This window comes from Solea solea, chromosome 2 (assembly GCF_958295425.1).
Source record: "Solea solea chromosome 2, fSolSol10.1, whole genome shotgun sequence".
In the NCBI taxonomy this organism is placed as follows: domain Eukaryota; kingdom Metazoa; phylum Chordata; class Actinopteri; order Pleuronectiformes; family Soleidae; genus Solea; species Solea solea.
Genome location: NC_081135.1, coordinates 2,185,709 through 2,201,403, shown reverse-complemented (window position 1 = coordinate 2,201,403; position 15,695 = coordinate 2,185,709). Strand labels below are relative to the sequence as shown.

The following is a 15,695-nucleotide window of genomic DNA, read 5'->3' as shown; positions in this document are numbered from 1 at the left end:
GTCAGACAGTGTGTGCTCCGGGCATGGAGGAAGCACTGAACAAATCTTTTTAATGAACTGATTCTAATGATTCAGTTACACTGAAAACCACTGCTTTACAAGTCACTAGTCACTCGTTTGTGTGTGTGTGTGTGTGTGTGTCTTGTGATGACCCCGCCCCCGAGGCGAGCTGGGACCATAGGTGGAAAAAGGGAGCCAAACACAAATGTGGAAGGATTGTAAGATTAGAGAAGGCGGAGGGAGCAGCACCCACACCTCCAGCGCTTCCCTCCCCCTTTAATGGGACACACAGCTGCTGCAGCACATTAACCCAGCAGGGCAAAGGTGACTGGGCTTGTCAGGGTCGTCTGCAGCAGGATTCCTGTGGACTCGGGAGGGAGGGAGGAGGATAAGGAGGCGTTTTTACGACCCGCAGCGTCCACATGCTGCCTGCGTTTGTTTGGGTTAATCATTACAGCAGATGTGAGGGAGGGAATCGGCTGCAGCCACAAAATAAGAACACAATTTTAACTCAATTATTTATTTTTTTTAACCTCCAGTAACAGTGTGATTTTCTGTGTATGCGTGTGAGAGAGAGTGTGTATTTTCAGGAATATTGGTTACGCCTCTGAGTATTGTGGACTTGAGCTTAGTAGAGACAGCTGTAACACGGCAGGGGTGTGTGTGTGTTTGTATGTGTGTGAGGACAGAAAAGGTGCAACAGCTTGCTTTGTGTTCCCATTGTTTGTGACTGATTTAAACTTCTGTGTGGACCTCGAGTATACGTGTGTGTGTGTGTGGGGGGGGGGGGGGTTATTGATTTATCTAATGACTTTTTAATCAGTTACTCAATCAACACAAGACGAGTCAATATCTGATTAGTGGTTTGTCATTTATCAAAGGGAAAAAGCATGTGCCATTATATTCTGTGTTGGATAAATGATCATTTGTTTAGATTCTGGCTTTTCATGTCACCTTAGATTCACAGGACAACAGTAGAGAGGAAAATGTCATGGTGTGACCGCTGATAAAAGAAATCTCATGTATTACATGTTATAGTAGTAACTTAGTTACTTTGACGCAAGAGATACGCAAAATGTATAATTTTTGTTGAGGGACAACATACCATAAAACATATAATGTCTGTCAAGTCAACACAATAAATAGGTAACTTTGGAATAAATCTGTTTTTTAATTAATTGGCAGATTTGTACAGGTTTAAGCTTCCACTCTTTTTCAAGTTTAGGTTTTTTGTAATTAACATTTAGTTAATTCACTATTTTATTTGAAATATCTTAAGTTCACTGAAGTGCTGAGTTCATTTTGGTCCGTAAAATATCAGAAATTGTTGAAATATGTTGATCAGTGTTTGTCAAACCTGGGAATGATGATTCTCAAATGTCTCGTTTTGTCCACAATACGAAATGACTCAGTTTTTATGATTTCTTTGTTATTGTGGAGCAAAGAAACCAGCAAATATTCACATTTAAGAAGCTGAAAAATCTGAAAGCTTGTTGTAATTATATAAAAAAAACCTCAAACAGGATAAATCGATTACCAAAATAGTTCATCGTTGATTTAGTCATTTATAATCGATTAATCGAATAATTGCTGCAGCCCTACCCGAGATAGGTCTGTTTCCAACTTCTCAAATCACATTATTTGTTGTTATTAAGCAATTTTTTTTATCAGAAACCTGCTCAAATACTTGTGTACTGTGACAAAACGAGCTTTAAATAAGCACATGTTGGTACACCCACAATGTTATTCTCTAGTGTGATTCATATTTCTCCTCTCAAACACTGGAAATCATCCTGAGTTGTCGAGCCGCGGCCGCCGCTCATGTTTTAATACTTGCATCTTGAGTTATAGTTGAACACAGTGCACTACATCAAGCCCTATAGCGTCCATACATCAGTGCCAACACCACCTCTTTTACCCCGAAATAAACGCTGAAGGGCAGGTCTCCTTCGCCTTGGTCTCTATAATAAAACTTTTATTTTAGGTTTTACAGCTGTGCAGCACACTCCTGCTCTATAATTCCCACTGGCATTGCAGTGAAGCAAACCACCCTCTGTAAACCTACAGCTCTCTGAGAGGAAACTCTCTGTTAGAGTCTGGGAAATCATGTACGGATGCATTGTGTCGTTCTCTGTGTCTGTGGTTAACTCATGCCTGTGTGTGTGTGTGTTGCAGGGGGCCCTTCAGCGTGGTGAGGCGATGCATCAACAGGGACACGGGCCAGCAGTTTGCTGTGAAGATCGTGGACGTGGCCAGCTTCACCTCCAGCCCAGGCCTCAGCACAGAGGGTGAGCGGCACCTGCTCTGAGCTGTGTGTCACTGTCGCACACACTCCAGCACCAGATGGGCAGGGGGGGCAGATGGGCGGGGCTTCACAGAATCAGGACACCAGAGTTTAGTCGCACTGTGATTGTGTTAATCACACTTCATTAAACTCAACATCGATGACTGCTCCAATCAGCTCTTTAGGCCCCTGATCCAGATCTGCTCCGTTTACGATTAAGTATCTGCCCAAAGCAAGAAGTGCATGAGAGGAGAGCTGAACGTTTACTTTCATTATCGATTAATCTGTCGATTATTTACTCGTTTAATTATTTGTTGTGCCCATACAGTGTCAGAAAATGTTCATTGGAGTTTCCCAAACCTCAAAATGATGCTGTTCTCAGGCAGAAGGAGCAATGAAACCAGAAAATACTCACATTTAGGAAGCTGAAAAATCAGAAGGCTTCTTTTAATCATTAAAAATACTCCCAAAACGAATAATGGATTAACAAAATAGATGGCGTATACACCGCCTTTTGCCCTATGTGACCCTCATGTGTAGGATGGAGAGGTAGAAGATGAATGGATGAATGAAAATAGTTTACGATTCATTTAGTTATCGATTAATAATCAGTTGATTGAATAATCTTTGCAGCCCTACGCGAGAGAAGAGTGAAAGAGTGTAGCCAACGTGATGCATTCAAGAAACCTCATTTCCTCGTTTTGTATGGTTTTAATCTATTACTAGTAATCACAGCCGCTTTCTAATCAAGCTCATAATTGATTCATGGAACACTCTTTGCGGGCAGAAAGACAAACACGGCAGTAAGTGAGCAGTAGCAATTCCTGTGACTGTCATGTCAGTGGTGTGGAGACATTTTAAAATAGAAAGCCAACACAACTCTGACTTGTCACTTGCAATATCTGCAATGTGACCATTTCACGAGGCAGTGCAGCTACATTCAATACTACCAATTTGATACAATGTCTAAAAATATAACATTGGACTGGAAAACTGGGAGTTCATGCGAGCAACACAGGAAGAGGCTGCTGCTGCCGCTGCCGCTGCTGCTGGATGTCCTCCAGAGAGCGGAAAAGGCCAAAAACACGACCGTAGTTAGTGTACATTTATAGAAACAAAGCTTTCTACTCCAGTGACGACCTAAAGTAATTTGTCTTCATCTTGAAGCCGGTCCTCTCAGCTCAACACACTGTCGATCCCACAGAAAATGACCAGGTTCTTTGAATGCATCTCGTTAGCTCAACACGCTGTGAACCCCGCTTCACTTACACATACTCTCATGCGCCTGGATTTAATTTGATTTTATGGCTGTTCAATGAGTGAGTTCTTACTACCTCTTTTTCCCAAGATAACTTTCACTTTCCATATCTGGCATCTGGTTATTCAACCATTTAGAAATTACGCTACTGAGAAAAATGTGTGTGTTTCTGCTTTCCGGTGTCCATCAATCCATCTTCTGACACTTTATCCCCCACATGAGGGTCGCAGGGGAGATTATATAGCGCGAAAGGCGGGGTCACACCCTGGACAGATCACCAGTCCATAGTTTTTGAATTTTCTAGATATCACAAATGGTCTAGGAGTTACGGTAATGAGAAGTACGCATAACAGATCCTGGCAGAAGGGTTAATATTTGACAAATAATAGCATTGAATATTCAAGGGACAGAAGGTTGCCAGTGCAAATTCTGAGAAGGGCCAAAGACTGGGGTGCCACTGCTCCTGCGCCCGGCTTGTGCGCGTAATAAGGATGGTTTAAATGGAGAGGTCAAATTCACTGTCACTATCTGGAAATGGAATAACATGCACCTTTTAAATTTGAACTAACCTGTGAAATATCATGGAAAAACACACAAATGTGACACATAAGTGTGTATCGGTGAGTATATGTGTGAGAGATATAGATGCAGGCCACATCTCACCATGTGTTGTCATGCTGAGGTGCGTGCATGTGTGTGTTAATGTGTGTGTACAGCTCATAGGAGTGTGTGTGTGTGTGTGTGTGTGTTGGCGTTCACCGTGTGCCATCTGTGAGGTCTCGGTCAGAGATTAGTGCGGCGGCCAATAACAGCAACACAAGGAAATGACCCCGAGGGAGGAGACACTGAGAAAGCAAGAGGTTTTCACAAGTGTTTCCCAAAAAACCAAAGTCTACACTTTAAATAACGTTCGGTCAGTGTGATGTTAGTAATGACCTAGAGTCTAAATTTAATCATAAACCACCTACAATGAAGGGTTTTTCCTCCTTTGGGAAAGTTTGAAATGGAGCTGCAAGTTTCTGAAGTAAATTTAATTCTAATGGAAGCAAATTTGATATTTGTTTTCTTTTTTAAGTTTTTATGTTTTATTTGATTCTGATTTTTGGAAATCACTGCAGCCAATGGTTGATTATTGACTAACTTAACTAATAACCAATAACATAAAAATGGTTTAGCTTACAGTATTTTCCCCATCATTTATGGAGGAATCCCAAAGTTTTATGTAGAGATTAGAGCTGCAGCTCTTATTTATTATTTTCATTATCAGTTTATCTTTTTTCTGATGATTTGAGCAGTTAAATGTCAGAAAAACTTCCAAAGGAAAACAGGAAATAGTCAAATTTAAGTAGTTTGTTTATTTACAAAAAATGTGTAAGCATATGTCATCAAACAATTAAAATTTCTGGAGTTTCTTCAAACTAAATGTTAAGACCTAGATAAATAAATAATAATTATTTAAAAATGGCAAAAATCTGTGTATAGTTCAAAGTGTAAATCAACACAAGTACCTATTTTTTTGGAAATAAATTTTGCCTTAGTTTCCCAAACATCTGGTTTTCTATCGTCAATTTTAATGCAATTAATGATTTTTATGCATTATTAATCAGTTGTTTGGTCTTTACAGTGTCAGAAATGTGAGAACAATGTCAAATCAATGTTTCCTAAACCTCCAAATCGTCTCATCCTCTAATTCTCTTGTTTTGCCTCGGACAAAGATTTTTTGTTTAGTTTTCTGTCAGAGAACAAAGACGTTGTGAGTTATGATTTAAACAGAACATTTTCACTTCATTTGAAAAGCTGAAATTGCAGTCGTCGCTTTTTAATTTCAAAGATTAACTGCTTCTTTATCAGTTAATTTTTTTTATTATTATTATCGCAGAGAGAGAGACGGCATCTCCTCAGCCCACATTCTTAAATAAATATATACGTCTGTGGATTAAAAATTAAAGGTCAGCCGCTGTGACAGAGCCTGGGGTTTAATAATACAGATACTACTATATTTTTTTATTTTTTAAAGAAGAGAGAAGCCAAGTGTCCGCTCACAGTGACAGGGGTAGAAAAGCTGGAGAGCAGCCAGGGTTTGGAGAACGTGTACTTTAGCTGATTAAGAAAAGATCCTGCGTCAGCTTAAATGTGACTGACATGGAAATGGAGAGTTGGAGCCGCAGCTCGGAATTAAACGACTTAAATGTTCCAACGTGGAAACTCGGAGCAACCTCGCAAACCCTGAGTTAGGATTCCACTGCGACTTTTAGTGTTAATCGTATGGAGTTAGATTTGTGTCAGTATTTTCAAACAACACCTTTTAAGAAGCCAATAAAATATCCATTTAATCATTCAAAAAATATTGTATTTTATTTGTTCTTTGCGCATAGAACAAGAAGAACGTATAGTATTTAAGCTCTAGCATGAAAAAAATCTTTTTAATATATTTTTGATACTGGTTGCCATCATTATCTTAAACAAAGGAAGACTGTATAATGAGTTTTCGTAGTCATTTTGTTGGACTTTATCGTGTAAAACCCTTGCTTGACGAAGTGTGATCTTCCTCAGATCGTCCACAGTGGACGTGTTTTGGAATTGTCCCCAGTGAGCGTCACTGGTTTGATTCAGAGCGGTGCAGGCGTCTCTCGCTGCTCCTCTCCGTCTGAGTGCTTTCCTTGTTGCCGTGCGGACACTGGACCTCATTGTGACGCTGAAGAATAGTCAACCCGCCGAGGCCGAGGCCGAGCATGAGCGTAATAAAATGAGAGAGAAGGGGGGGAAAGAATGGAAGCAGAAGGAGACGCGAGAGAAAGAGTGGGCCTTGTTGAGGGGACTCAGCGGCGTCATTTCTCAGCATTGCATAATGATCCTGCTCTGTCACGACACAATGAACACACACAGATCAGTTGGCTCGCAGATGACGGTGTAAATGAGGTTTTTATAGAGTGACGAGCTGAGCGGCAGCAGTACGTCACATCTGTCCTCACTACTGTCTGTGTGTCTCCTCCATGTTTGTGTTTGAGTCTGGTTCTGTGCGTCGCCACATATTCACTGAACTGTGCTTTTAATAAATGATATTTTACTGGCTCTTCCTGTTAGACACCACCTCGGCAGCATCCCTCTGTCTGCCCTTGTTTGCTCAGGATCCATGAAGAATTCTTTCTGTCTGTAAATTGTAACATGCTCCCCAGCTCCCTCTGGTGGCGCAGTCTCGATGTGGCACTGAGGGTTTGAAAGGTGGTGGAAAGGGAGGACGGCGTGTTTATGTGACTGAGTTTTCTCACCTCAACATTATCATATTTTGTGATTTTTTTCAAAAGACATGAACCCAGAATGAGCCTTTTATGTTTATACCATGTTTTTATAATAGTACACAATGGGCAAACTAAGTATAAGAGTTTTTTTTGACACTAACTGAAGGCTGCATTAGTTCAACAATGACTTTTACACTTTACGTGATATTATGTTTGTGTGAAATGGTGCACAGTTGCACCAAAAACAGAGGCATTAAAGTGTTTATTTGTGTATTTTTAGTTGCGTTTACATGATCATATATGAGCCAAAAATCTAGGAAGTGACATTGCAGTCTACAAACCTGCAACACAACACCAACAAATAAAGAAAATAACTGCATTCATGAGCATTATGAAATATTATGAACAAACTAAATGTTTTTACTACCTGCAGCTGAGCTACTTCTGAGCTGTATAATTAAGAATTTTGCTCGTTTTGGTCCATAAAATGTCAGAAAATTTGTTTTTCAAACCTTTAAAATAACAATTTTCTCTAATGTCTTAACCAAAATGATACAGAGCAAAAACAACAGAAAATGTCCACTTTTAAGAAGCAGAAAAGATTCATTTAGATGATTAATTCATTCATTCATTCATTCAATGATTAATAATTGATTATTTATCGCAACCGTAATGACCAAACATGTCTTTTTATAGATATAAAGTTCTACTTTTCCATCAGTGATAGTACCTGCTACCTGGTTTACTACATTATGACGTCGACAGACTGCAGAGAGTGTCGTCACTGAAGAGACATGAGCGCGACGTTCGACACGAGAGTCCAAAGCGAACAATGCATGAACTGTCGCTCAGTTAAAAAGACATGCGTTAATCTCCAACATTTAACAAAGGAAACGACCACATTCAGTGGTATTTCAGTCCAGTAATGACGTGACTGATACCCAAAGCGAGTAGAGAAGATACACCATGGGTGTATCTATGAAATCAGATGAAATGATTCCAAATGATTTTTTTGTTGTTGTACGTACTGAATGTTTTCTTTTATTTTCTGTGTTCCAGATCTGAAACGAGAGGCCAGTATCTGCCACATGCTCAAACACCCTCACATCGTGGAGCTGCTGGAGACCTACAGCTCTGATGGCATGCTCTACATGGTCTTTGAATTGTAAGTCCATGTTCATGTTTTCTTTCACATGTGTATATATAGTGTATATATGTATTATGCGCTGTTAACCAGGGCAGGAAACACTGCTGTCGATACCATTACATCCTCTTTCACAGTAAAGGCTTTCGCGAATAACCGCATGGACTAGATTTACCAGCAAATACACAGCAAACGTGGTAAAGTCCTCACACTATCGCAAACAACAGCGCGCCCCACACTCATGTGGTTTCACACTAAATGCTGCTGACTTATTTCCTGCACTGTCACAATATGTCTTCACTCGCAGCGGCCATCGCTGTCTTTATAGTCCAGTCCTTTGATGGTATGTTTGCTCATGTTTTGGTTTTTTTTCTGTGGTAGACCCACCTGCACAAAAACAGACAAAAAGGTGTGGGATTACGATTATACCTGTTGTATCGGAAGGATAAAAATGTCTATTTAAAAATCAGCACCAGCTTTTTATCCGAGTCATGTTGTGGGGCCGTTTATTTCTTCTGCATGGGCCGAGAACATTCGTTACACAGTTGGAGAATGTCATCTTTGAAGTAGTTTGAAATAAGTGGCTGTCGTTGGTAAATGCATCAGCACAAATGTGTGTTTAGCAGCTTCCTACTTTAAAAGGTGTAAAATGAGTGTGTCAGACTGATATCGAGCCGTCCTGCATAGAATGAACAATATTGTTCTCCCATGCAAACTGTACCGTGTAACTTTTGGTCATTTTTAAGAATCTAAGCATTTTTTTTCTCCACTATTCTGACTTTAATCACAGAATTTAAGTCAGAATTCAGAGTGGTTCTTTTGACCTAAATCACAGAAATCTGCCTTTAAGAGAAAAAGTCATAAACCCTGATATATATTAAGTCAGAATTGTGAGTTTTGTTCTCAATATTCTAACCGTAATCACATACTGTAAATCTGGCTCTGTCACTTTACCAGCTCCATCGTTTACGGCTTGACATGAAATGAATCACCTCCTGTGTGCAGCTCAGTGATTTTACTGCTCTGCACAGGACCTAAACTCTGTCATACTGCGAAAACACTGTGTGAACGCATGTTTGTTTATATTCAGAAGTCACACTCTGCAGGGTTAAATATAAATCCACAGGTCAGGAGTGACTACTCTTTGTTCCTCTATCAGACGTAGTCATAATCGTCTCAGTTGGCTTTCCTGGTCAGCTCGTTTCCTCTTTGTGGATTTCCTCTTGTATATTTGTCTCTTGTTTATTTCCAAGTTTCTTGAACGTTTCCTTGAGTCGTCGTTGGCCCGAAAAAGTGCTGCGATGAAAATTGAGTGGCCCCCGTGTCGTAAAGCGTCTCCCTGTTGGATGTTATTTTATGTCCACTCCTTTAAACACTATTCAGAGAGTTACCTGAAATGTCTAGATACCTAATTTCCTTCCTCACCCGATCACCGTGTCCTCTTTCTTCCCCCCTCTCCCAGCATGGACGGAGCAGACCTTTGTTTTGAGATCGTCAAACGCGCCGACGCTGGGTTTGTGTACAGCGAAGCGGTGGCCAGGTAAGGACGCACAGTCATTTTCAAATATTAATACAGTAAATAAATGCGTTGACGCTTTCTCTCTCTCTCTCTGCTGACACAGCCACTACATGAGGCAGATTCTGGAGGCACTTCGATACTGCCATGACAACAACGTGATTCACCGCGACGTAAAGGTGAGACTTGTCCCTGAGGACGACAGTGAAAGCACCAGATGTGTCACCAGTGACGCCAGAGAGCAAACATGAGTTAAACCACAGAACATCTTCACCCTGAGAAGGTTATGTACTCTGTCAAAGGTCAAAGGTGTCACACTGCTCTAGGGCTCTGCAATATATCGTTATTGAGAAACAAGACGAGATGTCTGCTTAGATTTTGGACATTTTTACTTTAATCAGATTTTAAGTCAGAATTCTGAGGTTATTTTTTTTAGTTTTTTTTTACTTTAATCACAGAAACCTGATAAAGAACCCTGATAATAAAGTCAGAATTCTGTTTGTTTTTCTCTCAATATTCTGACCATAATCACAGAAATCTGACTTTTTTCAACGTTTTCAAAGAAATATTTTATTATACTATTATTCTATTATACTTAGAAGGTTATTTACTCTGTCAAAGGTCAAAAGTGTCACACTGTTCTAGGGCTCGGCAGTATTTCGACATGTATATTGTGACATGAGACAAGATGTCTTAGATTTTAGATGACTTCCTGTCATCACTGATACCTTATTATTATTTATTATATTCACTAAATTGGGGAAAATGCACTGAATTTGACAAAAAATTATATTTAAAAATAATTTCAAGCCCAGTTATTTGATTTATAGCAGAATTTGACCACATTTAAAGTCCATTTCATTGTTTCTAACACGTAAACGTCATTTACAGAAATAAACCAGGTATATATGAGCTCAGTCCTGTATGGCTTGACATTAAACGAATCACTTCCTGTGTGCAGCACAGGGATTTCACAAGTCATATCGAGATACGGCACGTGTGATGACTTTTCCTGTTTTTAAAACAAAGTCACTTCTTGAACTTCAAGCCTAATTATTTGTGTTATAGCGGAATTTGACCACATTTTTAGTCAATTTAATTGTTTCTAACAAACGTACAGTAAATGTCCTTCTCTCAAATAAATGAAAGGCAATAAGTGTATTTTAATGCATATGTTTTATTTGAGTGTATTTGCAGTTGTTGAGTCCAGAGAAACAACCTGTGTGCAGCTTTACTTCCACATTTCTCAGCTATTATGATCTACATGATACGATATGATCTACATGATATACAGGATATTGAAGTTTCCTCTCTCTCTCTCTGCGTCTGCAAACCCAGTCTTAATTTGTTAGGCGTTATCTTAAAGTCAGATTAGCATCATGGTTTGGTTCTGTGGGATTAGCCGTAGAGCACAGGCAGCAAACACTAACAGACAAACAGATGGGGCACAGTCCTGAACCGCCCCCCCCCCCCTTTTAACCACACACACACACACACACACAGAGTTCCCAGAGGAATCAGGGCAGCCCCCGTTTTACACTGTAAAAACTAATAATTCTGTGGTGGTTGTAGGTCAAACGTGGGTGAAGCGGGGGTTTCTCACGACACGAAATCTCTGCGTGCCAGATGGACACAGACACAGTCTGGTGTGTTTGAGTTGACTTAAATTGACAAATGTGTCGCGGGTGACTAAATGTGCGTCTCGCGTCTTTGTTCTGTTTATGGTCTGTAAACCTGGGGCTGAGCTACAGTGCGATGAAGCAAACAACACTTTGTTAGCTCTGTAATCTGGATTAAATCAGTAATAAATTCAATATATAGGCTCCAAAATGAGTTGGTGGAAAACAGGTAGTTTTCTTGTGCTTCTGAAAGAATGACAGTGACAATACACTCTAAAATAAAATATCTACGGTTTATGATCTGTAATACCTGCTTTATTCCGTTAAATGAAGGACATTTATGTTTTTAGAAACAATGGAATTGACTATAAATGTGGTCAAATTCAAATAATTACGCTTAAGTGACCTTTTTTGTCGATTCCAGGTATTTTTTTAAATTAATATCTATAATATTCGGTGGATTTTACACATTTATTCGATATTTTAAGTATGATTATCATTGCAAACATCGTTTCAAACCAGGAAAAGTCAGAAATCTTTGTTTCGTGTCACAATATAGATGTTATATATCGATATATTACCTCAACATGTAAGAAAATGTCGAACAATTTCGGATCAGTGTTTCGCAAACCTGGAAATAATGACGTTCTCAATTGAATAATTTAGTCCACAAACTAAAAATTATTCAGTTTTAATGATTTTCTTTTAATATGGAGCAAAAAAACCAAACAATATTCACATTTAAGAAGCTGAAAAACAAGACTTATATTAAACTTGTTTAAATTATTTAAAATAATCAAATATTTGACAATTCATTCAGTAATGTAGCCTGACTTAAATCTCATGTTTTAATATTGAATCACAACTTTACATTTTTTACATTTGATGCATGTGAGGTAACTGGGATTATATACAGTGTTAGAAATGTATTGAACTGTGTGATCATTGTTGTCCAGTAGGGGGAAGTGTAGTCTGTCCTGGGCGGAAGAGGGTGGAGTTGATGTTGAACACGCTGTTTCTCGGGGTGTTGGGTAAAGACAAGCGTCTCAGCTCCGTCGTGGAGCTGTTGGACGTGGCTTCGTGCAGGAAGGGCAGCCTGTGTCCGAATCGCTGTCCGAGGGCGCGCAACGCGGTCTTGCGCACCGACCCCGACAACAGGAAGTACATGACGGGATCCATGCAGCTGTTTAGGGCGGAGAGCAACAGCATTACCTCGTTGGTATGATCCACCAGCTTCAGGTAGCTGCAGCTGGCCGTGTCGCTGACCTGCGAGAGGATGTAGACGGGGCGGAAGGCGTGGTACGGCCCGAAGCACACGGTGAACAGGAAGAGGACGAAGAAGGATTTCTTGGCGGTGCGCTGGTATTTATGCGCGTTGGGGAGGTCGGGCTTGTCGCGCGACACCCTCATCAGCTCGGCGGCGATCTTTGCGTAGGAGACCACGAGCATGACGAAGACGAGCCAGAACAGCGCCACCAGCGCCCCGTTGAAGTAGGCCTTCCACTTGGCTCCTTGTAGCTTCCTGTAGTGGAAGCACTGGTTGTCACTGGTGACCTTGTTGTCCGCGCTGACCTTGTTGTCCCCGGTGATGACGAGGGGCAACGCCCCCATCAGTGACACGCCCCACAGAGCCCCGCACGCCAACCAGCTCCACGGCCACCGGCGCCCGCACAGCGTCAGCGCCATGCCTCTCCGCGCTCGTCCCCTCCCCTTCAACCGCAGGTATCTGTCCAAGCTGATGAAGCCCAGCAGCGCGATGCTAATGTACATGTTCATGTAAAAGAGGTTCCCCACCAGCTTGCAGGCCATCGGGCCCAGCACCCACTTGTTCCCGTTCGCGTGGTAGAAGACCCTGAAGGGAAGACACGTCAGGAGCACCAGATCCGCCACCGCACAGTTGATGAGGAACACTCGCACAGAGTTGTGGCTGGAGTGTAAGCAGAGGAAAACCCAGAGCGCAAAGAGGTTTCCCACGAGCCCGAAGAGGAAGAAGAGCAAGTAACAGACGGTGAGCGGCAGGCGGATGGCGGCATCATCAAAGAGACACTCCGTCTGGTTTGAGGAAATGACTGACGAGGTGGAGGACGGAGGGAGAGAGGAAGCTGAGAAGAAGAGTGACATTGAAGCAGGCAGCGGTGGAGTCGACGTAGAAAGAGAGGAGTCATTTGACGCAGAGGCTGAAAGAGTGAAGAGCACCGAAGAGGCAGAGGAGGTCGTGGTCATTGTGTTGGAGGAGAGAAGACGTCAGGGTTGTCGACGAGGCTCTGAGAAAGAAGAAAAAAAAATACGAGGTCACCTCACAAACACGCTGAAAAGAAACCAAAGCAGCTGACTAATAATATGTGGGTGTATTTTTAAAGGTCATGCAAGTAATGCACTGTAAATCAGAAACAACAGTAGTGTTTGCACTGTTATTCAAGGGGGGGCCATGTATTTGTAAACCACTTTACCCCCGCTGCACCAAAGCCCATTGAAAAAATCTGCAGTTTTACATCACAGCACACAGGAGTTGTTGATCCACCGCTGCCTCCACCAGTAACCTCAAATGTGTTATTTTGTCAATTCTGTGCTTGAAATTCTTTCTTCAGTTTTCCCTAAGTGAGTGAAATCTACTAAATGAGGCATCGGTCGACTGACAACTCCTGTGTCACTGTCGGCTAAAAACGCTGATTTTTTCTATGGGATTTGGTGTGAAAGAGTGAGAACAGTGGGACTGTTTTAGGTTTTTGTTCACATTTAAAATTCGTTGCATCTGTTCAAAGAAAGGAGGTATTTCTCAGGTTGTGGGGACCACATTAGTAGTTAGACTAGTTAGTAGTAGTTAGTCGTCCGTGTGTCTGCCAATACTGTACGTCTCACATCCTCACCTCAAAAAAACTAATATTTGCGTTATGAGTAATGTGACTCTTTTTTTCAAAGGTCACACAAGTAATGAAAAATGAAAATGTAAAGTGTGCAGTTTAATTAAGAATAAAAAAAAAAGAGGCACGGCTCGGTAGTATTCTGGAAACTGTTTTTGCATGGCTGTATACGTGACTCATTCAAATTTCTCTGCCCGTTTTAACACATTAATTCCACTGTGGCTATGTCACAGTGAAGACAGATGTTTGAATTAAAAGAAGCAGTGAACACTCACCATTAGTCTTCCTCTGTGGGAGTCTCAGCACAGCTGCAGCTCAGGCGTCGGTGTGTGTGTGTGTTGTGCAGTCGTTTCCTCATCAAACCTCAAAAGCCACAATTAGTTTTTTGTTTCTCCAGAATCCGACCTGTTGATTAAAACTTATATGAGTTACATGCATGATAAACGAGTAGAAACCACACTGTAGTTGCCTTCACCTCACCTTTCTGACAGTCTCTGCTCTCTGCTCGTCCTCGTCCTCGTCCTCTGGCCTTTGTCCTCTGTCCTCTTTACTTCCTCTCCCTCTCACTGTTTGATCCAGCACTCTTTTCTCTCTCTCCCTCTCTCTCTCTCTCTGATGTTGCTCCGCCTCAGTCAGCAGCCTCCAATCCCTGATTATGAGAAAAGTACAAAATGTAAAGACAGGAAGTGAACCCACCACCACCACTCTTGCTCCTGAGCTTCATCTGTCATGTAGTTGCAATAAAATGACTTAAATCAGCAAAAAAAAAAAAAATATTATCAGCTGATCTGTGTTACGTCTTTATGAAACTCAGCTGTGGTTAGATGTTTGCACGCTTGCACAGAGGTTGCGCTCCGCACTTTTAATCCACTGCAAAGATATAAATTAAAGTTCATACGCCTCATTCCTTCTGTGACCTGTGTGAACATACATGTGTTTTTCTCTTCTCTTCTGCAGCCTCACTGTGTGCTGTTGGCCTCCAAGGAAAACTCCGCTCCCGTGAAACTGGGAGGGTTTGGAGTGGCGATACAGCTGGGAGAGTCTGGATTAGTAGCTGGAGGTACAGCATACACCCTACTTGTATATACATGTAGGAAGGAGCTGATGTGATACTCGGTATCTGTCCGAAATGGATCAACAATCATTGGGTTGGATATTGGGAATCATTTCACATAAATGCATCACAAAACACAGATTAGAAGTTTGAAAGATGAAAAAACAACTGTGTTGGACTGAAACCAGTAGAAACTCACAGTTTTGTTTAAGTGTCAGACTTGAAACTGTTAGTAAATGGATGGTTCATTCATTTATTGTAAATTATATTGGGGGGGGGGGGGGGCTTAAAACTCTTGGTAATTTCTGCAGACACTGCATCTGCATCTTTGGCTGACAGATTACCAGATATAGTCAAGGCGGGTTTATATAGTCACTTGTCATAATAATAATAATAATTACGGTTAGTCATCATAGTGCCCTTTATGTCGGTACGGAGGGTGCAAATCGACAACATGGACGCCCAAATTCAAAGTGGCCGACTTCCTGTTGAGTTGAGGGAGGCGCTATATTGCATTTTCGCCAGACCTGACCTCCATGCAAAGGTTCAAGAGTTTTTATGCACGTTAACCCCCTCAAAAATGACCGCAAAGCCACAGATGTGACAATAATCTGAAGGATAAACAATAGGTTCCTCACACAAATTCCTGCCAGGAGTCATTTCAGCCCCTGCCATTGGTTGGCGCTGTGGCGATCCTTGAGGAGACGCCAACAGACGAAG

At 41.3% G+C, this 15,695-nt stretch overlaps 2 protein-coding genes across 14 annotated transcripts in view; one reads left to right on the top strand and one right to left on the bottom strand.

The window, feature by feature from the left end:
* The window catches only part of LOC131455595 (peripheral plasma membrane protein CASK), a 45,469-nt gene that overhangs the window by 13,004 nt on the left and 16,770 nt on the right, over positions 1-15,695 (top strand). For all 13 annotated transcript variants that reach the window (XM_058623325.1, XM_058623326.1, XM_058623328.1 and 10 more), the window contains exons 2-6: positions 2,176-2,288; positions 7,841-7,946; positions 9,388-9,465; positions 9,548-9,620; positions 14,879-14,981. In XM_058623325.1, coding sequence (XP_058479308.1) covers positions 2,176-2,288; positions 7,841-7,946; positions 9,388-9,465; positions 9,548-9,620; positions 14,879-14,981 — 473 coding nt within the window. The remainder of the gene's footprint in view (positions 1-2,175; positions 2,289-7,840; positions 7,947-9,387; positions 9,466-9,547; positions 9,621-14,878; positions 14,982-15,695) is intronic.
* Positions 11,507-14,858, bottom strand: LOC131455597 (probable G-protein coupled receptor 34). Its single transcript, XM_058623336.1, has 3 exons — positions 14,402-14,858; positions 14,197-14,326; positions 11,507-13,324 (listed from the first exon to the last, which is right to left on the bottom strand). Exon 3 carries the CDS (start codon positions 13,281-13,283, stop codon positions 12,003-12,005), a length of 1,281 nt encoding a protein of 426 aa, XP_058479319.1. The 5' UTR covers positions 13,284-13,324; positions 14,197-14,326; positions 14,402-14,858; the 3' UTR covers positions 11,507-12,002.

Excerpts from the sequence above, each read along its gene's own strand:
- LOC131455597 (XM_058623336.1), bottom strand. The coding sequence starts at position 13,283 with ATGACCACGACCTCCTCTGCCTCTTCGGTGCTCTTCACTCTTTCAGCC.